This window comes from Haemorhous mexicanus, chromosome 25 (genome assembly GCF_027477595.1).
Source record: "Haemorhous mexicanus isolate bHaeMex1 chromosome 25, bHaeMex1.pri, whole genome shotgun sequence".
NCBI classification, from domain to species: Eukaryota; Metazoa; Chordata; class Aves; order Passeriformes; family Fringillidae; genus Haemorhous; species Haemorhous mexicanus.
This window is the reverse complement of record NC_082365.1, coordinates 1375282-1402313: the sequence shown is the minus strand read 5'-3', so window position 1 is coordinate 1402313 and position 27032 is coordinate 1375282. Positions and strand designations below refer to the sequence as shown.

General features: G+C 43.7%; 1 protein-coding gene across 3 annotated transcripts; it reads right to left on the bottom strand.

Moving 5' to 3' along the window:
- Positions 1–500: 500 nt before the first annotated feature.
- On the bottom strand, positions 501–23999 carry SRPK1 (SRSF protein kinase 1). 3 transcript variants are annotated; one of them, XM_059867832.1, is made up of 16 exons: positions 23922–23999; positions 23776–23836; positions 13585–13703; positions 12566–12674; positions 12068–12155; positions 11820–11907; positions 10351–10457; positions 9539–9704; positions 8508–8533; positions 7801–8014; positions 7114–7542; positions 5620–5720; positions 4617–4724; positions 4218–4287; positions 3681–3773; positions 501–2987 (listed from the first exon to the last, which is right to left on the bottom strand). In XM_059867832.1, exons 1-16 carry the CDS (start codon positions 23932–23934, stop codon positions 2803–2805), a joined length of 1977 nt encoding a protein of 658 aa, XP_059723815.1. In that variant the 5' UTR covers positions 23935–23999; the 3' UTR covers positions 501–2802. The 3 variants fall into 3 exon arrangements, with proteins under 3 accessions (XP_059723815.1, XP_059723817.1, XP_059723816.1); XM_059867834.1 differs by having other exon boundaries at positions 7114–7539; XM_059867833.1 differs by lacking the exons at positions 23776–23836; positions 23922–23999 and adding an exon at positions 18538–18632.
- Positions 24000–27032: the final 3033 nt, after the last annotated feature.

The following is a 27032-nucleotide window of genomic DNA, read 5'->3' as shown; positions in this document are numbered from 1 at the left end:
TGCTGCAGAAGACAAAGCAGCAATTACCTGGTCAGAGCCCCAGATCACCCTGCATTATTATTTTCATCTCTACTTGCTGTAAATTGCTGGTTCCTGCAGCTCTCAGTTCAGTTCAGTTCTAACAAATACCTTCCAGTTTTATGCTTCCCTCTAAAAAAGTGGGAAGGTTTTATTGAGACTTTTGGCTAGATAAGACAGCAGAGATATGACAGACTTGAAGAAAGATGTATTTTAAATGGAAAAATCCCAGCAGAGTTGACCTATTTCTTACTCTTCTCCCCTTTTAAAATGGATCACAACACCAGCCACAAAATCTTTACCTACCTCATTCTGGAAATCAAAACTGTTCACTAGTGAAGCAAATCCCACCCCTGAGCCCCTGACTCAGAACAGAATTACAAGGGGAATGTATGAAGACTAGGGCTCACTTATTAAATAATCTGTTTATTGCAGGGCTTTCACAAAGGAGAAAAAAAAAAAAAAAAGACAAAGCACCCAAGTAGAAAGAATAAAAATGTATTTTCCTTCAGGTTTTAGACTGACACAGCAAGTACAAATCCTTTAGTGTGAGCATGTCACAGCAATTTGGAAATGAACAGACCCCAAGTGAACAGACATACAAGACTGAATCATGACAGCTGCTTCTGCAGGGCTTCCACTCACAAGCTGCCTCTAGCCTTGGCTATCATGGTAAAAAACCCCTCCTGCAGTCAGGGCTGGCAGAGGGAAGGGAAGGAAGGATGGGCAGGGGCTGTGTCAACAGTCAAAGAGTGCAGACCCCGTGTGGGAAATGTTCCTTCATCAGCCAGTCTCAAGCAGGCAGCACTGGGTGAGCTTTCAAGACCACAGGAATTGTTTGCCCTGCCAAGGTTATCTTCACAGTCAGCTGGACCCCAGTACTGTCTGCAGTCCTGTGACAGGTACAGAAGTGACCCACAACTGGAAAATGCCAGATAAAAGGAAAAGATTAAACCCCCCCCCCAAAAAAAAAACAAAAGAAAAGGTTAACCCAGCAGTTTAAAACATTTTTTGGTTTGTTACCTGCCTTTTTTTTTATTATATGCATAGAGAACCTGATCTACCACTAAAGGAACATGCAGCATGATTTGCATAAAGAAGCCAAATCAGGCTCTGAACTGGAGAAACTCTGCTCAAGTGGATTAAACGACCTGGTTGGTGAGTGAATGATCCTTATGAACCACAATTCCCAAACACACACACACAGAAGTGACACATAACAGTGGTCTTGGCAGCTCTGGCAATGCAAATGGTCTTGGATAGCATCTGCATGGTCTCCAGCAACTTCTATCCTCTGCAAGCCACCACAGATCCAAAGGCCTGTTTGGTCCAGAGTGAGGAAGTGACTCTGCAGTCTCAGTGCTGCCAAATCTTGCTTAGAGAAGAGTGGGATGCACTGAATCTGTAACAGGATGGGCAAGTCTAGAAGAAGCCATCACAGAACTATCAAATGCCACAGTTATTTAACTTTTAATTAAAATTAATCCATTTAACCCATTATATCCAAACCCCCTCTGAGAAGTTTACATAGAAACCCCACAGAACATTTCCTACTGGGGTAACTCTAGAAACAGCTTCTAATCCAGTATCTACGTGGAAAAGTCACTTCTCTTCCACTTCTTCTAGCTCTCTTCTTGTGCTAATGGCCCAGAAAATAAAAGGCAGTCCCATCCTGGGAAGTTATTTCTGAAGGCCTGCACCTGAAGCAAATGAAAAGAAATCTTTACACTGGAATTTCAAGTGTTGGTTTTCAAAGTGCAGGGCTGCAGCGTGGCTGTGAAACAGGCACTGCAACCCTTCCCTTGGAAAAAAAAGTGAATGGTCAAAAATGAAAAGTCAGAGCAGACTGCATCAGTGAAAGCCAATCTCTCATGAATACCACCTCAAGCAAGGCAAAAAAAGTGCCAGTAAGGGATAAAAACCCCCAAAATGTATGGCTCACTATAATTAAGAGTTAAGAGGTGCCTGCAATAAGGCTCTCTCTGCAGGCTGAGGGTGCACCCATCTGTCTGCTGAGGGTTGTGCGTTGAGTCAGGTCCAGCTTCTGCTGATTTTGCTGTCACCTTTTAGTCACAGGTGTTGAAGTAGAAAGCATCACCAAATCCAGAAACTATTCTGACTATCAAGGGCACGGGGGAGGAGAAAAAGTAAATGGACAGGGCACTTTGGAGGAAGAAATAAAGCATACTAAAACCTAGGTTTAAAAAGCTCTTCCAAAAGCAGCTAGAACTAAATAAACATTTCTGACTGGAAAGCAAAGAACACAGTAGACACCTAGAGAGGGATGGAGGATTTCAAGGTCTTTGCTCTACCAAGGATCTGGCAGCACCTTGATGCCAACTGTTACTTCTCACCCCATCAGTAGCTACTGGATCAACAGTGGGAAAATTGACTCCTGAGTCAGTGAGATCTTCACGGGAAGAAAGGAGAGTTGGAATTTAGCTAAGGGAGATATCCGAGCACGGCTGAGCTCACATCTGTCACACGTGGTGCTTTACAGTGAGGAGACTGAGGAAAAATCTCTTATTCTAGTCAATTAGTCTTTGGTGAAGCCCAAGCAAGGCAGAAACACAGATGATGCCCACTGGCTGAGGAGAGTCCCCATTAAGTCACACAAACAAACTCAGCAGAACAGGTTAGATTTATCTAAAATCTTGGAAGCCTTGGAGGAAGAACTCCACACTGAAAGTGAACAAGGAGAAAAATGGATCTGGGAAAGGGCAGCTGGGTGGGTAGGCTATGCTGTAAACCAGAGTTTATCGTTGTGGCATTGCTTGGAAGCTTCTAGGAGTTAAGCCAGGGGTGCCTGAGACATTCTGCTGCTGTAGCTCGTTTCTCTGGGATCAGCTCCAGCATAGGAAGTAAGAAGTCTGTGAATCCAGCTGCCTCATCTTGGGCCCACTCGTATTTTTCCACCAACACTTCAAAAAGGCCCCAGGGCTTCAGTTTGGTGATGTGCTTCAGATCACCTGAAAACCCAAGACAAATGGTTGAAGTGTAAGAGAGAGGCACAGAGCAGCTCAGTAAAACTGGCTAAACAGCTAAACATGACAGAGTGAGCTCAGGGACTGTTCTAAGGGAATACACACTGCCAGGGCATGCTGAAGGCAGAAGTCAGTTCTATCAAACCCCCTGTTCTATCTGCTTTAGAAGCCTGCTGTAGAAATGTACTTCCTCAAAGGGCTCTTTTCCACCTCCTGCTATTTCAGATCCCCTATCAGCAAATATTAACTTCATTAAATCACCAATTATGCTGCTTGACATGAGAGATAAACTGTGCCACTGACTCTGGGACACATGCAATGCATGGAGCACTGTTTGAGAAAGCAACACACTACTAATAAAGAAGGGCTTGTTTTTATAAAGAGTTATTAAACTAGGTCAAAACCTAATTTTTTGACTCAGTACATTTCTGGGGTACTCAGGACTTTATGATAATGTTCTGTGCTCTGAGCAACGTGGCTCATGAGGCCAGGCACTATTTAAGGTGCCTTACATTTAGCTGCAGTTTTACTGATAAAGCATTTCATAAAACAAAGGAAAGATTTAAAGATGCCATCTTTGCTGGCATCTATTTCCAACAGGCATTTCCAGCAAGCCACTCCTGTGTATTTGGGCAAGGGATGAAGGGATAAAGTGATATTTGCTTTGTTTCCTTTTACCTTTCTTGGTGAAAAACTCCTTGGAATATTTTCCTGCCAAAATGAGCTTGCGAGGTATTTTCCCCAGAAGTTCTATGATCAATGCAATATGATCTGCATGTGAAAAATAAAAAACCAAAAAAGACAATGAAATTCATCCACACCAAAGCTCTCTATGCTAGTTTCATGCTCTGGGATAGAAAGATAAAGAACTATCCCTTAAAAATTACTTTGGAGACCCACCTGAAACCAGGTTACACTAAGCAACAACGAAGACAAGGAGCAAGGGGAAAACAAATAGGGGCAATTTGAGGCACAATCAGTTTGAAACACAAGAATCCAGCAGCAAGAGGAATGCAAAACACCAGAACAAGAGCATGGACTTCACTGCACAGTGTTTTACTGCAGAGGCTTGAGCACAGCTGCTGCTGATTTGGGTAAATAATCTTTTTGCAAGGAGCTTTTGCATTGCTGATTTGTAAGACAAGGCTCATTTTGAAGAGGCAACCATTGGATTTCAAGTCCCACTTTAAAAAGGAAAAACTGAGACAAACAAACCTTCATCTCGTGAGTAATCTTCCCCAGAGTGAGGCTCGAACAGATAGTCCCCTGTTGCCAACTCAAAGGCCTAAACAAACAGAAATGAGCACATTAAATCACTTCAAAACACTCTAAGGTGTGCTGCAGGTTGACTCTGCAAATCTCTGTGGGCCAGAAGCAAAGCTGTGGGAAAGAATAACCTGCAAAACTACAGTAAACAGCTATAATCCTAAATATTCCATTACAGCCTAAACTCTGCAGTGACTTGGCAATGCTTTAAAAACTGCATTGAAAGCATCATAGGCACACCTGGGATGAATTTTGGGTGCAGGGCCACCCAAAAGGGGTTTTTGCCAGTCCCTCAGCAGCTCAGAGGGCAGAGCACAGAGCAGGAAGATCCCAGCTGGCAGAACTCACCATGCAGGCTGTGCTCCAGATGTCTGCAGGGGTGTTGTACCCTGACCCTATCAGCACCTCCAGGGACCTGTACTGCCTTGTCTGGATGTCTTCAGTGAAATGCTTGTGCTAAAGAGAAGAAATGTTTTATTAACAGCTCAAGACTGCTTAGAAGAGGAGAATCAACAACCTGGAAGGTGACAGTAGATCACAGCTCATTACCATTACATTTCAGCTGCATTTTGCATCCTCATTAACTATTTCCTTATAGTCTGTAAGGGCTGTTTAAATGCTGTACATGAGATATTCCTCCTCCAAGTGAAACAGTCCAGCAATTCAGAGGAAAGCAAGCCACAAAAGCAGAATAAAGGAAGCTCTGCAGCATCTCCTACCCAGTCCTGAAACAGGCCATGATCCTGCTACCTTAAAGCAGATAAGCAACACCAAGGTGAGCAATCACCTTGCCAGGCTCTGCAAGCCTGACTGCAATTCTGAGACTCATCTCTCCCAACAGATCTGAAGTAATTTGCCATTTTAGAAGCCAAGTAAAAAGAGCTATTTCTTCTATTTGAAATGTCAAACATTTGAAAGCAGCAAGCACAACCATCAAAGAATGAAACTTGGGAGTTTTATTGTGTGAGTCTCTTTCATGTGCAATGGTCTGACAAGCTACAGAACCAGCACATCAGAGCAATTGTTTGTAATTTTGTAGGCTCTCCTGGAGACTGAGAACTCCTCCTGCAATTTCACACAGCAGATTTCTACACTCTGTGTGTGACACAGCTCACAGCTCTATAAGAAGTAACCAAATGCCAGTGAGGCACCCAAAGCATGGCCTGAAATTTTGTGTTTAGAGAACCATTTCTTTCTTTGTGTCTCTGCTTCCCCTCTTTCTTCCCTGTCATAGTTTCAAACTGTCACTGCTTTCACAGCCAGGTCTAAGGATGTGTTTTACAGATTATTTTCTATCTTGGCAAACTGAATCTGCAGCTTTAAAAAGTCAATGTGAAAAGACCAAACTTACCACCCAGCAGGCATTTCCTAGGTCAGCTATCTTCACTTTGAGCTTATCTGCATTCTTGGGCTCAAGAGGATTAAGAAGGAAATTCCCAGCAGCTGATTTTCCTAGAGGCAATGTGTACAACAGCTGATTAAAGCTTCATAGGCAGTGTCACCATCTGTCACCCAAATCCCATCAACCTCTCCCCAGCCAGGAAATTTTTCTGATGGATCAGAACTGTTCCCTCTCTGATGCTTGGGTATAAAAATGAGCAGCACTCTGCACTATCAACAGCATCATTAAGACTGGTGTCATTAAGCAGAAGGATAAATCAGCATATGCAACAGTGACTATTTCCCAGCATTTTTTGCACAGCCTGTCTATATTAAAAAAAAAAACCCAAATCCTCTTGAAATAAAGGCATTGCCAGAAACAAAACAAACCTCACAACCCCCCTTAAGCCTTCCTAATCTTTGAAGGAAGAGTCCCCAAGTTCCAGCATCTTTCTGACATACCCATCACTCACTGCTGCAACACAATCACAAGAGCTGGGAAAACTGAATGACACAATGGAGAACAAAAGTATGAAGTCACTAAATGACATCCAGCTGTACCTCTGAACCAAAACTTTGGGAGAGGGCTGTGAGAAGCAAAAGATGTCAGTAATCTAGCATTCAGCAAAGTGCAGTTCAAGTTTCAAAAACCAAATTTCTCTTGTTACTTTTCATCCATATAACTCCCCTAGTGGCACTGTGGGCAAGAAAATACTAGAATATTTTTTTTTAGTAAGTTCAAATGGTAGTTTTACTCTCCTTCTCCAAGCAGATATATATCACCTAGCAAGGACACAAAGATGCAAAAATGGACAGTCTTACCAATTCATATTTTTAACACACACACACACACACACACACACCTGGAATGTGTTTAAATTGCTGTACACTATTTCATGCCTTATTTTCTCCTAAGCTTACAAGACACAATTTTTCCACTCTGAAGAAAATCATATTTAAATAAAAGCATTAAAGAAGTTTGATTTCTTTCCCAACACTGTATAAGCTTTGTTTTTAAATGGGAAAACATTTACTCATCTTGAGTAATGGAGAGAAGTTACCTTTGCTCCATATTAAGAACCAAACTGTCAGAACACACTGATCATACCTATCCCTTAATTTAACAGCAAGTGACAATCTTAGGCTTAATGAAAATCACATAAGCAGCACCTGACTCAAGAGAGGAAATGTTCCTCCACTGGAACCAAAGGCATAGGTGTTTTTAAAAAGTAGGAATATTTATGCACTCCAAAGTCAAAACTGAGGGACAACTACAACCAGCACCTACAAACAGCAAACAACTTGGAGTATGATTGTCAGGTGAATTACTCCTGGCAGGAAAACTCTCAAACAGTTGGTTCTGATCACTTCAGCCTAGAAAATGCACATTTCTGTTCATATGATGAAGTGTTGTAAAGAAATCTCCCACAGCAAGGAGCCCTTTCCTACAAGACTCCTCTTATACCTTTGTTGTCTGTCGGGCTGTTAGTCTCATTCTCATCCTCTGAAGGGATCTCTGTCCTGATGCTTTCCTGAAAATTGTTGATCCCCTCCTCGCTCAGCACCTGCTCCTGGCTGGGGATGGGCTGGCACACCATGGAATCCTCTGGGACCAGGGGCACAAACAAGTCCAACACTGCTTCTTGGGGCCTGGCCTCTGAGTCATTGTTGTGCTGAGTGTAATTACAGCTGTGCAAGTTCTCAGTCTCCTGGGTGTCAGGGGGATTGCCACAGCCATTGGCGTTGTGGAGGTCGTCCTGGAGGCGCACAGAGCCCTCGTTCCCAGAGTCTGTCAAGTCTGTCATGGGGATCACTCCGTTGCAGTTGATTTCTGGTGCATCTTTTTCCACGTTGCTTTCCATGAGATTAGATCCCTCCTGTCCAAGGGTTTCTGCTGCAAGAGGGGAAAATGAGAATGTAGCAGAATATAACTTAATAAATAGCTGGAAGATGTTCAAGGGCACCCTGAGAGGGAGGGAGTACTGTAAATGTAACTGAGCACAGCCATGCACTCAGATTGTCACAGGAGATTTCCCAGTCTCACCACAAGGACAGGTGAAATGACAACAGCTACCTCTGCTAAAGGTACACCCTCCTCACAGCCATGAAACAACCTTGTCCATGCCATGCTGGCAATGCTTTAGGTCCATACCTGGCTTTTTGTTGATACTTTCCTCTGATGGGCTGACTTTGATGAGCATTTCCACAGGGGTCTGAGCTTCTTCCTCCTCTTCAGGCTGTGTCTGCTCAGGGTTTGCTTCCTTCTCCATTTCCTCTATCTCTTGCATTCGCTTCTCCAACAACTCAGCCTGTCTTTTCTGCTTCTTTTTTAACTTCTTCTTCTTATTCTTTGACATTTTGTCAGCCTACGCAGAAGCAAGCAGAGAAATTGGACTTAACATTTTATACTTCAATAAATTTAAAATGCACCACGGTTTAATTTATCTTAGAGCTGAGGAAACAGTCTATGATGAAAATACTGGAGACAGCTCCTCTCCCAGATAAAAAGCAGCTATTCTGGGTTTTGAACCACTTGTCTCTGGCTCTTTCCAGTACATTTTTGCCCCGACCTGAAAAACTGACATTATTCTCCAAGTGAGGGAGATCTCAGACTCCACAGAACAGTCACTTTCCCAAGAGACCTTGAGATCACCACAAGAACTCCTTGTTCTGGTGATAAATGAACTAACACCATTTACAAGTCCAAGACAGCATTGAACCTGATGCCTATGCCAAACACAAACCACACTTTTTCCTTCTGATATGAGACTGCTCTCTCTTAATGCAGACTGGATTTGAAGCAGGGCAGGAGATAGTATCAGTAGATGCATACTTACAGGGGAAAGCTATTACACTTACTGGTTTGGGCTGTGGTGCAGTGCTCACTGAAAGGGAAAGGAAGATCAGTCAATCAGTATTGGTTATACTCAAAAACTGCAACTGCATTCTGATGTTAAGAACATTTTTCCTATGTGGTCTGATAATATTTTAATGATATCAGCAAATGTGATTTTGAAGGTTCATTTCTCTACAAAAACACAACAATAAAAAAATGATAAAAATATCAAATGAGCAAATGCATAATCCAAGTTTCAGACAGGAGACTTGCTTGACTGATATCAAAGACTTCCTGCCACGTAGCTTCATTTACTGCATGTATTATGCATCCTACCCAAATGAAAATGCAAATCAAAGCATTAAAATACCAAACTTCAGGGAGCTTCCTTAAGCTAAGATATGCTGTGATCAGTTCAGCTCAATGTTGGTGTTGTAAGATTATGACTGACAGAGCCTTCCAATACACACTGCAGTGGTTTTTGGAAAGTACACACAACTACAGGTGGATATTCTGAGGAGGAACACAAAGAGAATTTGCCCTCAGACCTTTAAGGATGTTTGCATGTCAAGGCAGCTGCTTTTGTTACAGTTTTCCAGACTTCTGCAAACTGAAAACAGATAACTCATCTCGTTGAAACGCTCATCAAATGCATTTCCAGCATCATGCAATGAAAGGGAATAAACTTTTGAAAGAAATGTGAGAATTTTGCCACATTTTTACACCAGTTCCATATTGAGTGCATCAACATTGTGCTACATAAGACTGACTTTACCAGTGCCAGCTTACAGAACTCACAGAATTCTCTAGCAGCTGCTGTTAAAAGCAGGCTCCAGTGAGCATTTATCCTCCCTCTTGTTTTCTGACACAAACTGCCTTCCCCATCATCTGAGTTACAATTTATGACTAATTTCCCAATTTACACTCAGGTTTTCAAAGGTTATTTGCATTATTGTTCTACCATACTCAGGAAGTTTTCCTTAGTGATGATTTGAGGGTATGTGGGAGAAACAGCATCAATTTTCAGGGGGAAAAAAAAGAAAATAAAAATCACCTGCAGAGCCAGATGGTGGGGGAGCCCCAGATCTCTGCCACTCTGTTGCCTCTGCAGCCAGCCTGCGAATGTACTGGTCATTCACACACAGCAGGATGTTCTCAGGCTTTATATCTGTGTGGATGATTCTACACTTTGTATGCAAGTAATCCAGACCCTGAAGAACCTGCAGGCAAGGGAGGAGGAAGTCAGCCATTAGACAATCTAATTGGGAGCAAAGTGAAAATGCAAAAGTGCCTAGGATGGCCAAGAAAAGGGTTTGTGTGTTTGAGGATGCTCCAGGTCAGAGCTGGTGTGCTCAGTGGTTACAACCCAGTTCCACAATAACAGATTTGCATACAGATTTCAGCTACCATTTAAAGATACTTTATTTACCCTCATAGCTTAACTTACCACAGGTGAAAAACTAATTTTAATACTCTACAATAAAATCACACTTTCCTCCTCCCCTGCACCCCCCATGCAGAAAGTTGTTTCTTCTTAGGCTACCACCCAGTAGGGAGAACCAGTTTCTCCTGCTCTTCCCATCATTAAGCATCATTCATGTTACTGTGACAGCTTTAAAAAAATACTTCACACATGAGGAATGACTGAGGTAAGAAGAGGTTAAAAGCAGAAACCACCACGGTTTAAGTGTCAGAAATCTGCAGCAGAAGAGGCTTGCAGTACAGAAAAGTACTAACCCAAGAATATTTTGTTGCATGAAAGAGATACCACGGATTTTTAAGTTTTGTTTCTTTGGACCTGAGAAAGATCAGTGAAAGATTTTTAACTGGGTCAAGAGGAAGAGTGCAGTCAGAACTGGAACCTACCTGTTTGATGATTTTTTTGACACAAGGGAGAGGAAGACCCTGATAATTTGACTTAATGATCCACTTCAGGAGATGATGCCCTAGAACTTCAAACACCATACAGATATCTGGAACTGAATCAAGGAAAAACCTGGACATCCAGACTCAAGGAGCCCCAAATTCCCAGGACTGAGGATCAAAAGAAATCAAAACAAGTTGGGCACTATATGGTAAAGAACCCTCATCCTTCTGACACAGCTTGCCTTCCTCAACAGCATCATTCTATCCTACACAACAGTGCCATTACCTAAAATAAAATAAAATAAAATACAGAGGGATGGAGCTGCACAAAGGTCCCACTGCAGCAGTAGCAACCTCCTGCTTTGAGTGGGAGCCAGTGGCACAAATGTACATTATTATTTACTGTATGTTTTGGAACAGCCTACGCTTCTGCCCCAGGCAAAACTCGATGCCAGATCTCTCTGTACCAGCATTACCTGAAAAGATAATAAAATTTCCATTTCATAAGTAATCTTCAAACCAATAAAGTCACTTTCTTTGCCCCCCTTTGCCTCTTTACCAGCAAAACAAACTTTTGACAAGCCTGGATTTCAACTATATTTTTCTGATCTGCTTTTGAGCTCTAAGATCTCAGCAGCTACAGTCACTCCAGTGACATATTCAGTACAATGAAGCCAAATTTCTCTGAGTTTATTAGGCTGCTTTTCATCTACACTGGCAGAAAGCATACATTTCCAAGAGTGGAAGAAATAGAAGCTCAAATCAACATTTACTCAGAAAAAAAGTTAGAGAAAATGCACTATGGGTCTACTTTTTATTATCTGCAGCTCAATTCTCTCAAGCAGCCCAGCAGTTCTCATTGAAATAAAATTCAATTTATCTCAAAGTGAAAACAATGCATAAAAGTCCAGCTTTCAAACTTTGAGCATCCATTATTACCACTTGCTACAAATCACTGCCTGTCAGAGGGCTGCTCCCAGAACCACAGGCCACTGTCAAAGCAATACACTGCAAACATCCTAACAATGCTGATAAATTACAAAGTCAGATGTTTCCATAACTAGATAACCAAGCTTATTTTCAAGTTATAGATGGCTCATCTGCTATTTTCAGCTACTGATTTTAACAAGCTGTACTGAAATAACAGGTTCTTAACAGGCTGCTTGCAAAATTGAGGGGTTGAGGTAGATGGCTCTCCTGCCTCAGAGGTACCTCTGACACAGCCACTCAGGCCTGATTCACAAATTGGTGGCAGAACATCAAAAGCACAACCAGGCAGTGCTGACACCAGTGACACCAGACTGAATCATCACTCTGGATGTGAGCTCAGCAGGCAGTTTGGAGACAGATCCTCCTACAGGTTCCTTGGGCAGGGAAACGGATGCCTGGGCATTGCTTGCCAAAGCAGGGCAGCTGCCCAAGAAACTCCCATCTTTTCAATTCTTGGCTTTTATTCCACAAAAGGATACGGGAACCATTCACTCCTGAAATCTTGAAGTCATCTAATAACTGAACAACTCTCTCTTTGCTTGGATCATTTGGATCACTGTTGCGGACCTGCAGAGAAAGAGATTATTGTGATGTCACATCCACTGCACTGTTTGGTTCCTACACAGATTCTTGATCATCTGGAAATATCAAGCATGTGACAAATTAAAACTCCCCAAAATGGGAAAAAAAAGAATAAAATAAAATTGAGCCCAACTCAGGCACTCACCGATTTCAGCAATTTGATTTCATCCAGTGCTGTTTCTGTGTAGTGCTCTGCACTCTTCACCACCTTCATGGCCACAAATCTCCTCCCTCTGTGCACACATGGCAAGGAAATTGGGAGCTGTTAATGCTCATACAAAGAACTTATTCTCCAGGATTATCCCAATTCTTTTGCACGCAAGAGAGTTTATTTCACACATCATGGAAAAAAAAGGTTTAAACACTCAAAGACTGCCTTTGAGTCTTTTTTTAACAAAAGATTCGTGTTAGTCATTTCTCAAAACATGGAAAAATAGGTCAGAGACTGAACACAAGTCTTCCCACAGATATGGTTTGTCCTGTTAAGTCCCTCCCACACACTTGCATGCACAATATCAGAAGAAACTCCTGTTCTAGGATGTGAACAGCTAATGCTTTGTGGTTTTAGCTAAAAGTAAAAGGATGTTTCTGCTCAGGTTTGTGCATGCCTGGCAGGAACACCAGCTGGAACAGGAGCACTTACTGGATGTCCCAAGCCAGCCACACGGTGGAGAAGTGACCCCATCCAAGCTTCCGAATCACGTGGTAGCGTCCATTGAAGAGATCTCCTATTTTCACAAGGTGGTAACCCCCTGGAAAAACACAAGAACCACAGAGCAGCTGTGAGGAACAAGCATCACAATCACTGCAGCACCACAGAATGTTTCCCCAGTGAAAACAAGTGAATTCTGCTAGGCTGGCCACCTTTGGAAAACACAGGTTGTGATGGTAACAGAATCTTCCAGCTAAAGATCAGCATTGCTTTTGTGTGCTCTGGGCCTAGAACGTGAAAGAGGTAACCAAGATCTGGAACTTGGAACTGCAGCCAAGATCCAAACTGCTCTGCTTGCAATTTTCCTGACTGGAAGGCACTCTGCACTCCAAATAGGAAAGTCTCCTCTGCACCCTTCATATCTCTCAAGCTACTAACTGTACAGGGGGATTCCATCACAGAAGCAAAAGCATGAAAAGCCAAAGATGGAACTGGCAGAAAACAGAATAAAGAGAAGAAGTTGTGATTTGGTGTTTTCATTTGCTCTATATTTCGTTTCTGCTCACAGAAACAGGGGAAGGCTATTTGCAGAAACAAATTTTTCTGAAGAATAGATATCAAGATAATGATCTGATCTTCAAAAGAAAACTGAAGAATATTCAAATATGAATTTGAAAGTGTCTCTCTTACGATGAAGTAAAAAAAAGAATTAAATGCCTACTTGCTTTTACCAATATTGAAAGACCTCTGGCAGAGAGGAAAAGTTAACAGCTTTAAAATTATGCATTAAACACAGTTCTGCAACTCAAATCCTGACTGATAACAGAGGGAAACTTGGAGACCACATTCTCCTTTTCCTGTGGGCTTGAAAAATGTTATTATCATCATGCAGTTTCAAAGTATTCTTAATGTAAGAGGGAGTCTATTTTCATTCTCTACAGCAAATGGGAAATGGAGGGGATTCCTTGATTGCACTGAAAATCCCATATCTTAAACAGGCAAGTGCTCACCTTTACAGTAATCATTTGGATCCTCTTGCTCATCATCATCTGATCCCAGGATTTCCTCCTCTTGCTCTGGAAGATCACTCTCGGATTGAGCAGCAAGGCTCCGGTGCTGGGTGTCAGGTCTGAAAGAGATCCCACTGCCTGTCACACAGAGATCACACACAGATCCCACTGCCTGTCACACAGAGATCACACACAGATCCCACTGCCTGTCACACAGAGATCACACAGAGATCACACAGAGATCCCACTGCCTGTCACACAGAGATCACACACAGATCCCACTGCCTGTCACACTCAGATCACACAGAGATCACACTGCCTGTCACACACAGATCACACACAGATCCCACTGCCTGTCACACAGAGATCACACACAGATCCCACTGCCTGTCACACACAGAGATCACACACAGATCCCACTGCCTGTCACACACAGATCACACACAGATCCCACTGCCTGTCACACAGAGATCACACACAGATCCCACTGCCTGTCACACAGAGATCACACAGAGATCCCACTGCCTGTCACACACAGATCACACACAGATCCCACTGCCTGTCACACACAGATCACACAGAGATCCCACTGCCTGTCACACAGAGATCACACAGAGATCCCACTGCCTGTCACACACAGATCACACACAGATCCCACTGCCTGTCACACACAGATCACACAGAGATCACACTGCCTGTCACACACAGATCACACAGAGATCCCACTGCCTGTCACACACAGATCACACAGAGATCACACTGCCTGTCACACACAGATCACACAGAGATCCCACTGCCTGTCACACACAGATCACACACAGATCCCACTGCCTGTCACACACAGATCACACACAGATCCCACTGCCTGTCACACAGATCACACAGAGATCCCACTGCCTGTCACACACAGATCACACACAGATCCCACTGCCTGTCACACACAGATCACACACAGATCCCACTGCCTGTCACACACAGATCACACAGAGATCCCACTGCCTGTCACACACAGATCACACAGAGATCCCACTGCCTGTCACACACAGATCACACAGAGATCCCACTGCATGTCACACACAGATCACACACAGATCCCACTGCCTGTCACACACAGATCACACAGAGATCCCACTGCCTGTCACACACAGATCACACAGAGATCCCACTGCCTGTCACACACAGATCACACACAGATCCCACTGCCTGTCACACACAGATCACACACAGATCCCACTGCCTGTCACACACAGAGAGATCACACACAGATCCCACTGCCTGTCACACACAGATCACACAGAGATCCCACTGCCTGTCACACACACACACACACAGATCCCACTGCCTGTCACACACAGATCACACACAGATCCCACTGCCTGTCACACAGAGATCACACACAGATCCCACTGCCTGTCACACAGAGATCACACAGAGATCCCACTGCCTGTCACACACAGATCACACACAGATCCCACTGCCTGTCACACACAGATCACACAGAGATCCCACTGCCTGTCACACAGAGATCACACAGAGATCCCACTGCCTGTCACACACAGATCACACACAGATCCCACTGCCTGTCACACACAGATCACACACAGATCCCACTGCCTGTCACACAGAGATCACACACAGATCCCACTGCCTGTCACACACAGAGATCCCACTGCCTGTCACACACAGATCCCACTGCCTGTCACACACAGAGATCCCACTGCCTGTCACACACACACACACACAGAGATCACACTGCATGTCACACACACAGATCAGACAGCAGTGCTTTTATTCCTAACCTAAAAGTAGCCAGAAATAATTTTTTGCATCCTAGTGAGAAATGCACCTTAATGCCCTAGATCCACATTCATAGTGGAACCAAAGTCCAAACAAGATAGATTCAAAGGCTTAGTGATCCCACCAAAATATTAGCCTCTGAACCCCTTCTCTGCCTTTCTCTAAAGCAGATTTATAATTTTTTATCCTAGGTAAAACTTGAAAATTTAAATATTGATTCATTTTATTTTAAAGACTAACATCAATTTGGTTTTACTCTCTTTTGGGGGAAAAAAAGTTAACCAGTGTTTTAGAACTTGTGGCCCTTTGTTCCTTTTATATTCAAGGTCAAACGAATATTTAACAGTCCTTCTGCTTCTAACACTTTAGAACACTAGAGCCCCTAATCTTGACATTTATTTCTCCTGTTCTCAAGGGGCAGGCTGCATTTTTAGCTCATCTCTTCACTTGAGATCCAACGTTTATTACAGTTGTCTGAACTAGGGAGAGTGGGAGGACGCAGAGCAGATGTTCAGTAAACCCCCCTGAGAGCTTGTGATTGCAGAGGGATTGGAATCAGGCACTAAGGTGGTGGAGGCTTTTCTACTCCCACAATCATAAATATTATGTTCATTTTATGTTTAACTTTCCATGAAATGTGCTACTCTGAGTTCTTGCTTGTGAAGGCCATGTCAGCAAAGGCCACCTCCACGCTCTCACACACAGCCTGTGCTCTCCAAATAAAACATCTCCCATACCTCAGCTCTTTCATGGCATCACACTGATCACAGCCAAACAGCTCATGAAAGGCTAATACCAAAATCAGGTAATTTATTTACTTTCCAAAGCATTACAGGGAACAATTAAATGCCTACAAAGATTCAAGATACCCCTGTGCAAAGCAAACATTTGTAATGAAAACAATGCCTACAGCCCACTTGCTTTGGCAGCATTTAAGGGCAAAGTACTGCAAGATAACAACATTAAGTTTCCTTTCCTCAGAAGCATGAGATATTAAAAAAAGCTGGAGTTGTCCAAAGAAGTGGGCAGCAAACTCCATTACAGCAGGGACACACAAGCTCAGATAACATTCTTCACAGAGAGTTCCCAGCAGTGAATTAACGGAAGTTTCTTCTATTGAAACTATTGTTGCAGGGAAGCAGCAGATAACAGCAGTGCCTTCAGCACTCTCTTCCAAATTCAGCTCATTTTGCTGCAAGAAGGAAGAACTGCCCATCCAGGGGCTATGCCAGCAATATAGGCAGGCCCTCAGATGCAGTTTTCACAACTTAGTCCTGAGCTGGACTCCTGCACATCATATCAGGGCCGTACTAACTCATCTTAATCCATGGGGAAAATGTAATATTTTCATTTGGAACAGTTATACAGTAGAATGAATGTTCAGCACTGACCTACTACACATGCACTCTGCTGAGACTTCACACATTAAACACACTGCTAACACATTCACTACAGCCATCTTAAACGTCATAAAAAGGGAGAAATCTTGTGTTCCAACCTGATGATGACTAAATTTGCAATCACTTAAAATCCACAACTCAAGTTCATTTAAACAAGGAAGACCTACAAAGGGCATTTCCAGGCACAACCCACCACCAGACATTTACTTTCAGTCTGCTGTCAAAAAGTCCTGCTGGATTTTTTAAATTCAGGAACAGCTTAGTGGTCTCAAACCATAAACCAAAGAGTGCCAAGCTAATAAGACTTCTATTAAGAACCCTGCAGCTGATCCACCCCTGAGATATTTAGTATTTAGACTTTTTAGTCACTGAATTATAAGTCAGGGGTAGGAAGAAAGCAACCTGCAATAGGGGGTGCAGAAAGTCTTAGAGGTCAAAAAGCTTCTTTAAAATTGCTGCATTTCTTTGGGGACAATTGAGATACAAATAAAGTCACACATTATCCCCAAATTAAGAGCAGGCAGCAAAGGCAAGAAATGGCCACAGACAGAATGGTTGAAGAGAGATTAGACACTCACAGACAACAAATCCTACAGACAGGGTAAAGGGAACAGGAGCTGGACAGAAAGATTTTTAAGCCAGGCACCTCACACATAGTGTGAGTAGTAAAGAGTAATTCTCCCCAGTGTCATTTCGAGATTCTCACTTTTTTAACTGCACAGGATGTAAGGGATTAAAAAGGACTCAAAAGAAAATTCCCCTGAAGTGGCAGTGATGCAGACAGACACATCACACCATCCTGCAGTCCCAGTGCTTCTCAATAACAGCAATTCCATGCATGGAGGAAGAAGTTACTGGAAGCACTAAAGCCCATTCTGCTGGAAGCTTTCTGTGCCCCTCCTAAGGGGCTGACTAATCCTGCTGCTGGCAGTCTCACACACGACACACCCTGGAGTCTGCAGCTCAGTCTTTCATGGGGATCCAAAAGCATTTCACTTCTATATTAGAGTCCATGGTACCAACTAATGTAAGAAAGCTGAATTCAGGTCACACACATCTCTACAGTGCTATTTCCTTTATGAAATCACCTCCAAAATACACCTCATTCTTTTGCCTTCCTGTGAAAATTTGTTTGATGTTATTACACACCACCCTGTTCTTCCCCTGAAATGACCATGTCAGCCAAAGATAGAGATTAAGAGAGATCAATCAGTGCAGAACATGTATTAATACCTAAGAAAAAATTATATATTAAAGCACAAGCCTCATCTGTCTGCTTTGCTCACAAAGACAGTACTCTAAAAGGCACAAAAGGCTGTTAAAGACAGCACAAAAATCCATGCCCAATATTTAGAGACGACAGCTGAAACAGCTGTTGTGAAAATTGCAAAATGCAGATAAAGTATATAAAATCCTATACTAAATGATTGTTTACCCATTAAAAACCAAGTGTTCTAGGGTACCTTTTTTCTTTTCTAGCCACCTCTGATCTACAGAAGAACACCGTGATCACCTTTTCTTTTTGCTCTCTCATTGTGCTAATTAATCATCAGAATGAACTGGATCTGCAGGGTCTCTCTACAACTACACAGAAATATTTTACTTAAGAAAAACAACGTGGAACAGAAAACCTAAGGCAAAATGCTAAGCCTTCTATGGAATTCCTGTGAACCCACATCTAGAGAGACCCTCCCAAAAGTCCTTATTCCCTGAAGAGCTGCAAATTCTCAAGACAAAATCAGAGGGGGGAACCTACCTGCAAGAAGCACGGCCTCCCATGGATAAAGATATTCCTGAAGACAGCCCAATAGTTTTCGAAAAAGCCATCAAAAGTCAGACACCACAGTGCTGGGGAAGGAGGGGGACATCAGCAGCAGGCAGAGGGGCTGGCTCTCCTCAAATGCAGCAAAGCTTTGTGCAAGAGTGAAGGAGAAGAGGGATTTGCCTCCAGCACCCAGCTGCAGCTGCCCAGCACTGCATTGCAGGTGAAGGGCCGTGCAGCAAGGCTGGGGCTTGCTCTCAGCTGATCTTCCTGCAAATTCAGTCCTGTCAGGGGGGTGAGCATAAAGATTCATCCCCTCCTCTTGATGTCTACGTGTCTCTTCTTCCCTCTAATGAAATTAGAAATTCGGGCAGATACTTTGTTTCATCTTCCTGAACCAGCCGGTTTTATTTGCCTATTCAATAGCCCCGTGGATTCAAAGCTGGGATGAAGACAAGGATCATGGTAATTGTCGACAGAGCAACCCTTTTGATAGAGGAATTCCAGCACAATCACTCAGCAGGGAAAGAGTGTTCAAAGGAAAAATAAATTTTCTGATGTAATTCCACACCTCCCCTTCCAGAGCTACAAGAAAAACTTATCCTTTATGCCTAAAATGACAAAACAAGCAGGAAGAGTCAAATCTTCTTTAAAAAGTTGGACTGAGTATTTTTCACAGCAGAGGGTACTTAACATCATCCAACAATGCACAATTCCCAGTCATTTCCTGTGCCTGTTTATCCTGCTGGTTTATGTAAGTGATAGGGGAAACAAGTCACCAACAATGTGACATAGCAAGTAACAATTTAGAGATTTCTCTCCTAGGGAGGACTTTATTAGTGAAAGACACAATGATTGCTGCCCCTGCACTTTTAAAGCAAGAGGTTTAAAGAATTGTCTCTATCCACTTGTATGTCTAAAATATTTTTGCCTTAAAAGCTCACAGAAGGCTGAATATGCTTGTAATAGTTCAGCATTGCCAAACCTGTGCATATTAGAAAAGGAACTAAAAACATTCCAAATTTTCCACTGTAGACAAGACTTTGCTCCATGTTCTCTGAAGATATCACCCAACCCCTGCAATGCACAGCAGGGATGGTGAAGAGTTATTTGCAGGAGCTAAGATTTGAGTCACTCGCTTGCTCCTTACAGAAGGTGTTAAAGCAATTTGGAAAAACACTGTGGAATTCTCTTGCCAGTTTTCAGTGGAATCATTTATCTGGTCCACACACAAAAAGGAAGGCAAAAAATGATTAAGGAATCTCAGCCACACAATGTGGGTTCTTACAGACCTGCAGAGAAGGAAGGGTACCCTCTATAAATTACCAGCCAAGTCTCCACACTCAACTTCACCACCAAACTCTGAATGTGTTCTCTCTGCTCCAATAACTTACATTAAAAATCCAAAACCCACTTGAAAGGAGGTGTTTGGTTTTCCTATTCAAGAGCATTAAGAGTGACTTCAAAACTCTGTTATGGACAGAAAAGATTCTTCCTTGACCCTGAAACAGCAGAAATACTGCCCATGCTACCTAACTACTTGCCTTGAATAGATACAGAAACAGACTCCTTCCACCCTCAAGCAAGGAAGGAAACGTACATTTAGGACAAATCATTTTTGTCACACCCATCACCCTTAAATACATACTAACAAAAAAAAGATACTCTCTTTACTCCTCTGTCTGTGTCTGCCTCTCCCTTGAAATTTGCAAAGATGACGCCCATCTGCAGGAAACTGAAGGGAAATGCTTTCCTAATTTTAAGTAGCCTACAACACAGTCCTTATAAGCAGTCACCCCTTATTGGTGAGCTCAAATCGCACCCATGAAACGCCCCCAAGCAAAACTCAGTTCAGTGAACGCAGGAGGAATGACAAACCCAGCTCCCACTGCAGGCACCAGATAAAGGCACTGCAAACACACCCCAAGACTCTTCTCTCCACCTCAACCATGCAGCCAGTGGTTTGCTGGGCTCCACACCCCATCCAGCAAGATCTCACTTCAGGATTCTGTGTTTTCATTTGAGAAGAAGCTCCATATGGCATGGTGAAAAGCCAGGATTTAAAATCCCTCTCCCATTTCCACATCTGTGCATGGAGACAATGTCTCTTTAAGGAAGAATGCTTGCAGGCTGCAGCTCATTCCTATTTCTTAGTGTGCCTGTAATTTCATGTTAAGGCACATCTAGTGAGAATGAGCACTCACACGCAGATCTGCTGGCAAACCTCACACTCAATGAATATGGAAACTGACTACACACAACTTCCAGCATGAATCCAGGTCTGAAATGATCACAGTGTTTTCCTGCTTGCATGCAGCCTTTCTGCTCCAGAAATTCCAACTGTTTTGGGGAGAATTATAAATCATGGATGGTGGGGGACTAACGAGTGCACAATCCATGTTATTTTGTGATTATTGCAACTCATTCACTGCTGCATCCCTGTTTTTCTGAGTAAACAACTGGTGTTTTCTGCCATTAGGGCAGATCCACAACACTTGCTGCTACAGAGCACCCATCCCAGAGCTACAGTAACACAACTGTCAAGAACTTAAAAGAAGACTGAAGATGGTCAAACATTAGCTTTTAAATACCAGTACTCAGAGGCACCAAGACATACTTCTGATTAGCAGATCTGTGGGAGCTCAGTTTGAAGATAAATACTGGCTTTCACATAAGAAAGGTATTAAAACACAAATAACAGGCAATCAAGTTTCTTCCTTCCCATCCCCACTCCCCCACACAAGCACTTAACAAGCTGTTTGTAGAGCTGTCTGCTCCTCCAGCTATCACAAACCAAGGGATTTCTATGGAAACCAGCAAATTTCAGTTGTGTCCTGTCATGGTTTGATAATCACTTCTGTATTTGAATGAAAAAATTACAAGGGCAATGGAAATTACACCTTCAGACTCCCAAGAAACTCTGCCTGCTCTCTTTCTACAGCAGAGTGTTAGGATAAATGCATGCTCTACTTCATTGATATAAAATGAAACTTTTAAGACAGGAAGGAGTGAAAGAAATATGATCATCCTGAATTTGCAGAAAATTAAGAACGTGGTTCAAGTTCCTATAAAAATATATATTCATTTCAAAAATATATATTCATTTCCTACGAAAAAGCTTATACACAGAATCATAATTGGTATTTACAATGTGTTTCTGTAATTCATCAGTTTAGACTGGTCTTGTCTAAACCAAGCAAACAGCAAGATTAACTACTGGATGATGAAAAAAATAAGTAACTTTCCAGTTTCTTTTAACCTTTCCAAGAGGTTTTTTTGTTCTGTTTTTAATGATGTTAGGTTTATAGGTAAATTTAAAGCAGCTGTAGTTCATTTTTAAAATTAAAAATATTTTGAATTGTACTTACTCCCTTCAGAACATTCTCTGCAATTTTATATAATAATTCAAAATACTTAACCTTTTAAAATCGTTGTTTCATACTATTTACTGCAAATGTAAAGAAAAAATGTATTACAGAAAAAAACTGAATGTGTGATCCAAACTATCATGGAACATTAGATATTAAAATAACTTTGCATGTGGTTTCAAGTATAGATTTTATGGAAAGTCATGAAACAACCCAGTTAAGCCTATCTTAGAAGATTTAACTAGAGCAGCTTTGTATTTAAATAGAATAAATGTTGTGGAACTGTACCTAAAGTTAGAGGCTGACACTGAGTTCATTTAATTGCACAGCATAAAGCACATGCAAGTTTCTTTAATTTCTGAGATACAATCTAATAAACTTATGGTAGCAAAGAGTTGAGCATGAAGTGTAAGAATATAAACACAGCATTTGACAAATAACATGGCTCTGTGCTCAAATCAAGGTTAGTGGCAAAATCAAGAGCTAACCAGCAGTGCATATAACCTGTCCTGAATATGTGGTTAAAAAAAGATTCATTAAAAACCCATAACATGCCAGCTCTGAAAGTTATCATTCAGCAACCTCGAAATCTATACAGAAATTAACCTTCCCAGCTGCACTGTGGACTCTCTTGGCAGAGTCAGTATTGCTGGTCTGCAGCTAGAGAAAGAAAAAAAAAAGTAACATCTCCAGAATTAGACAATGGATTATTCATACAGAAATTAGAGCAGGAGGAGAGCATTTCAAAAATTGTCCTAATGCTACCTTCAAGGAATACCAGGAACACGTACAGAAGAGCATGGAACCATAATGCATGTCTCCCAAATACTTTGGTTAAGACTCCTCACTCATCAAAAGCCCCATCTCAAAACCACTGACTCTTGGCTGAAGGCTACAAGAAAAAAATATTTTAAATCCCTGTGATGTGTCTGAGAAAGCATTACTCTAGGCCTAAAGAAAAAACCCTCCAACTCCCACCCCCAAAGCCTCAGCCTCACTATCTTTGGCACCTTCAAGTAAAATCATCCTGAGTCACCAGAGATTTTACAGAAATAAGCAGCATTTTATGGAGTATACAGAAGCAGCTCTAGGACTGCCATCACCTTTCTGTAGAAAGGAATCCATGAGCAGCACTGAACACAGCACTTAGTGCAGCCTGCTGAAAGGCATTGTTTAGTATTTACTCGAGTTCTTCTAATTTCTACATCTGCCTCCAAAAGTTCCCCACACATAAAGACTCGTGACATTCCTGCGGTAAGAGAGAAGCCACACGAGAGCATCAAAGTTAGAGAACGAAGTAAACAACACACCACGGCATTCTTTCGGCAAGAAAAAAAAAAAAAGAAATCTCAGGGGGAAAGAGAATCAAGAGGGGGAAGAGAGTGGAGAGAAGCTGGTTCCTAAAGGCGGCAGTTGCTGAAGCGCCCCGGGGACTGCGGAGAGGGGACGCTGACAACTCCCAGCGAGGTACAGCCCGCGGCCAAGCGGAGCCGACAAGGGCAGCCCACCACCCGCAGCTCCGTCCCTAAGCACCACCGCAACTCCACGGCCGGGTTTCGGGGAGAAGCAGGGAAGGCAGAGCCTCTCGTTCCCCGGGCAGACCAAGGAGCGGAGCCGGCCAGAGCTGGGCGGCAAAACGGCCGCCCCGGGCCACGCGCTGCGCCGGCTCCGCTCCCGAAACGTGCGCTCGGTTAACTCCGGTTAAAAACCTGCCCGGCCCCGGGGGCTCGCACGTTCCTCTGTCCCGAGCGCCCTCCGGGCCGCCGGGCCCGGCAGTCCTTTCCCCGCGGGGAGGGCCGGGGGAACAAAGAGGCGGCGGTGCCGGCGGGAGATGCCGCCCGAAGGGAGCCGCGGCCGCACTCACTTCCTCTGGGCCTTGTCCTTCTTGGCTTTGGTCCGCTTCTTCCGGGCCTGCAGCGCCAGCACTGAGGGAGAGAAGGAGAGAGAGGCGTGAAGGGCGGCGGGCCCTGCGGGGGCCCCGCGGGGCGATGGAGGCCGCGCCGCGCTCACCTTTCCGCTCCATGGCCGCCACCGCCGGCGGCCCCGGGCGCCTGCGCTGCGCCCGCCGGGCTGGGCACGCGCGGCTCGGCCGCCTCAGCCGCGCGGAGCCACCGCCTCCCGGCCCGGAGCCGCCCCTGCCCTGCCCCGCCCGCCCTGCGCGGCTCCGGCTGCGGCGGCGGCGGCGGCGGCTCCGGCTCCGACAGCGGCGCGGGCGGGGCGCAGGCGCGGGGCCGTGCGGGAGCCGCCCCGAGCCGAACGGCGGCGGGTGGTGGTGCCGGTAGTGCCGCGGGGCACGGTGCGGGCTCCGTTTGGCGCCCGCCGCCGGGAGCCGCTCGGGGCGTGCACCGGCCTCCCGCGCCCGCTGAGCTCCCGCACCTGTACCCGCCCTGCCGGCCTCTGTCAGCCCGCAAAGCCTTCCACTGAATCCATGTGTAAAATCATGTGCCCCGAGCAGAGCGCAACGCCCATCAGACTCGGAGATTCTTAATATTAAATTACTTATTTAATAACGACCATGTAATAAACCTATGCAGTTACTGGGGCGTTCAGGCATTGTGTTGCATGTGTTAAACAAATACCTGTGTCTAAGGTGGTTATGTATTCACCTTAGAACTCTTGCAGGTTCTACTATCCAGTTTTTCTCAACACTCTTTAACCTGAAAGGGCTAGGATGAATGTGTAGGGGATATGAAATAAAACCACAATAATTTGCAGAGTGGGCTTCTGCAGCAAGCCCTGCCAGGAAAGCATCGTGGCATCCCACCAGCTGGGAAGAACATTAGAGCATTGCTGCGTGTGAAACAACTGGACTTGTTGCAACTCCGTCAGGTAAGAACTTCAGGCTGCCAACAAAAATTATAGACAGCCCTTTAAACTCTGACTTCTGTGGGTTTTTAGTGGTATAGGTGGAATATGTGGCTAGAAAGCAGTGTTTTGTCACTTCACAGCCCGTGTCTGGGGATTTGTGCTTGGTTGAACACAGAACCCTTGTGCCCATATGTGGGAACAATGGTATGGCACTGCACACCTGTATGGGGAAAAAGATCAGGACTGACTGGACTTCCTCTCAGCAGGATATTTGTTTTGCAGCATGAACACCCTTGGCTTGCATGCTGACATTCTGGTGTCTGATTTGTCCCCAGTGCTAAACTCTGCAGTCATTGGGGTAGGAAGGGAAGATTTGGAACTTTGCTGAACAAGATGAAAAAAAAAAAAAATCTCTTAAGTTTTTAGTGGAGACCTTTCATAGTGCCAATAGCTAGGAATCCATTTCATCTTAAACCAAGGCTGCCATTGGAGAGCCAACAGAATCTGGAAATGAGGGCTATGCTTTCCATGGGTTTTACATTACTCATTTTGAACAGAGCTGAGAGAAGCTTGGCGTGAGGCCACTGTCCAGAACAATGTAGGGAAGCATACGTGGTTTGAGAATTGCTCAATACCATTTGGGCCTTCAGTTTTTCCTGTCTTTCAGTCCAAAAAGTTCCAGGATTCAGTTTCCTCTGCAGTAAGAGACTCTACACAGTCTTCTTGAAAAGCCAAGTTCATATCTGGATATAACTCTTAGCCAAGGGTGGCCAGACTGTCAAGGTGGTCAAATGCAGTTCCCATAACGAGGTGACACCACCTGAGCAGCGAGAGGGCTCTGCTGGCATGGGAGCAAAGGACACCCCAAATCCCCAGCTCTCGAGGAGCTGGGCTCACAGGGACTGCTGGAGGTGACTCCCCCGAGCTGCTGTGGGTCCCTGCTGCATTCCCAGGGTTTGCCCTGCTTGCTCTCTGCAGGCACCTGCACAGGTGTTATCCCAGAGCTGGCACACAGCATCAGTCCCAGGCAGGCACCTCTGTGCTCTTGCATTCCACTCAGATGAATCACAAATACTCTGTGTGCTGTTCACATGATAGCCTGGCTCTGGAGAAGCCCAGAGCACTGGGTACATCAATTACTTGACCTAATTAACACTGCAGAAAAAGAGGGGATGGTATTTTGATTCCTCCTGTTCTGACCTAGAAGAAAACCATATAAACACTGCATCTGGGAAGCAAAAATAAACAAACCTATCCCACCTCCCCAAAACCAGACAAGTGTTTCCTGTATTATGTTATTTAGTGAATAAAAGTCCTGGGTTAAATCAGGACTTGACCTACATGATTTATTTCCCATGTATGTGTTTGAATCAGAATTTCCAGTAGCTAAACTCTGACTAACCTCACCACTCAGTGCTCCTTCTTCCCCCTTTTAATTCCCTGGCAATGTTGGTGATGTTTTTTGATTTACAAACAAAATACAAGTGAGGCTTCTGGCAATCCCTGAACTGTGACCAGTGACTGTGAAGACTCACATTAACATTATAGAGCTGTGTCCTTTTCCATAATTTCACTGTCAAGGGTGGCTCTGCTGACAAGTGGATACAAAATGGAGAACAGAGAAAACACATGAAACAGGGAAGTGGCAAATGAACAGGGAAAAAATCATGAGGAAGCAAGGCAGACATTTTTCTTAAACAATGAGCTGGAGGAAGAAATAAAAGAGATTTTCTTATTAAACAATGCTATGATAAAATTTCCAATAATATTAGCAAAATTCTCCCTTTGAATTCTGGGCAAAACTTATTTTATTGCATCAGGTAATTTTGGGTGGACAGACTCTTAACTCTACATCACATGTCATAAATATACACAATTCAACACTTACCATCAAGTGACTTTGTTTCTCTGACTCCAGAATTTCATCCAATCTCCTTACATTTTTTAAGATATAAAAAGACAGTGGTGAACAGAAGGCTTTTGCACAGTGTAAAGGATCTCACTATTACAGAAAGTAACCTTGTTTACAAGTCTTCATGGTTATTGAGAACTAGAAAACACAACAGCAACTCAAACTACAGCTCTGTTTGCCTGCACCTATCACCAGAAAATTCCTTTACAGCAGTGTAAGTTGGACAAGACCCATATTTTTAGGATTCAGCACCACACATGGCTAAGCTGATGAAAGAGCTGGTTATCCAGAAAGAGAAGGCTGGCTCCCCTGCTTCCCTTTCCCTGTGTGGTCCTGTCCCTTTTGGCAGCAGCAGGCTGATAGATTAGCTCACCACACCTTGGAGAACCTCACCCAGTGGC

Coding starts and splice junctions, on each gene's coding strand:
- SRPK1 (XM_059867832.1), bottom strand. Junction 11,908..12,067: donor AAATCAAATTGCTGAAATCG/GTGAGTGCCTGA, acceptor CTTTCTCTGCAG/GTCCGCAACAGTGATCCAAA. Junction 10,458..11,819: donor TTCAGGAGTGAATGGTTCCC/GTATCCTTTTGT, acceptor ATTCAGTTCCAG/ATATCTGTATGGTGTTTGAA.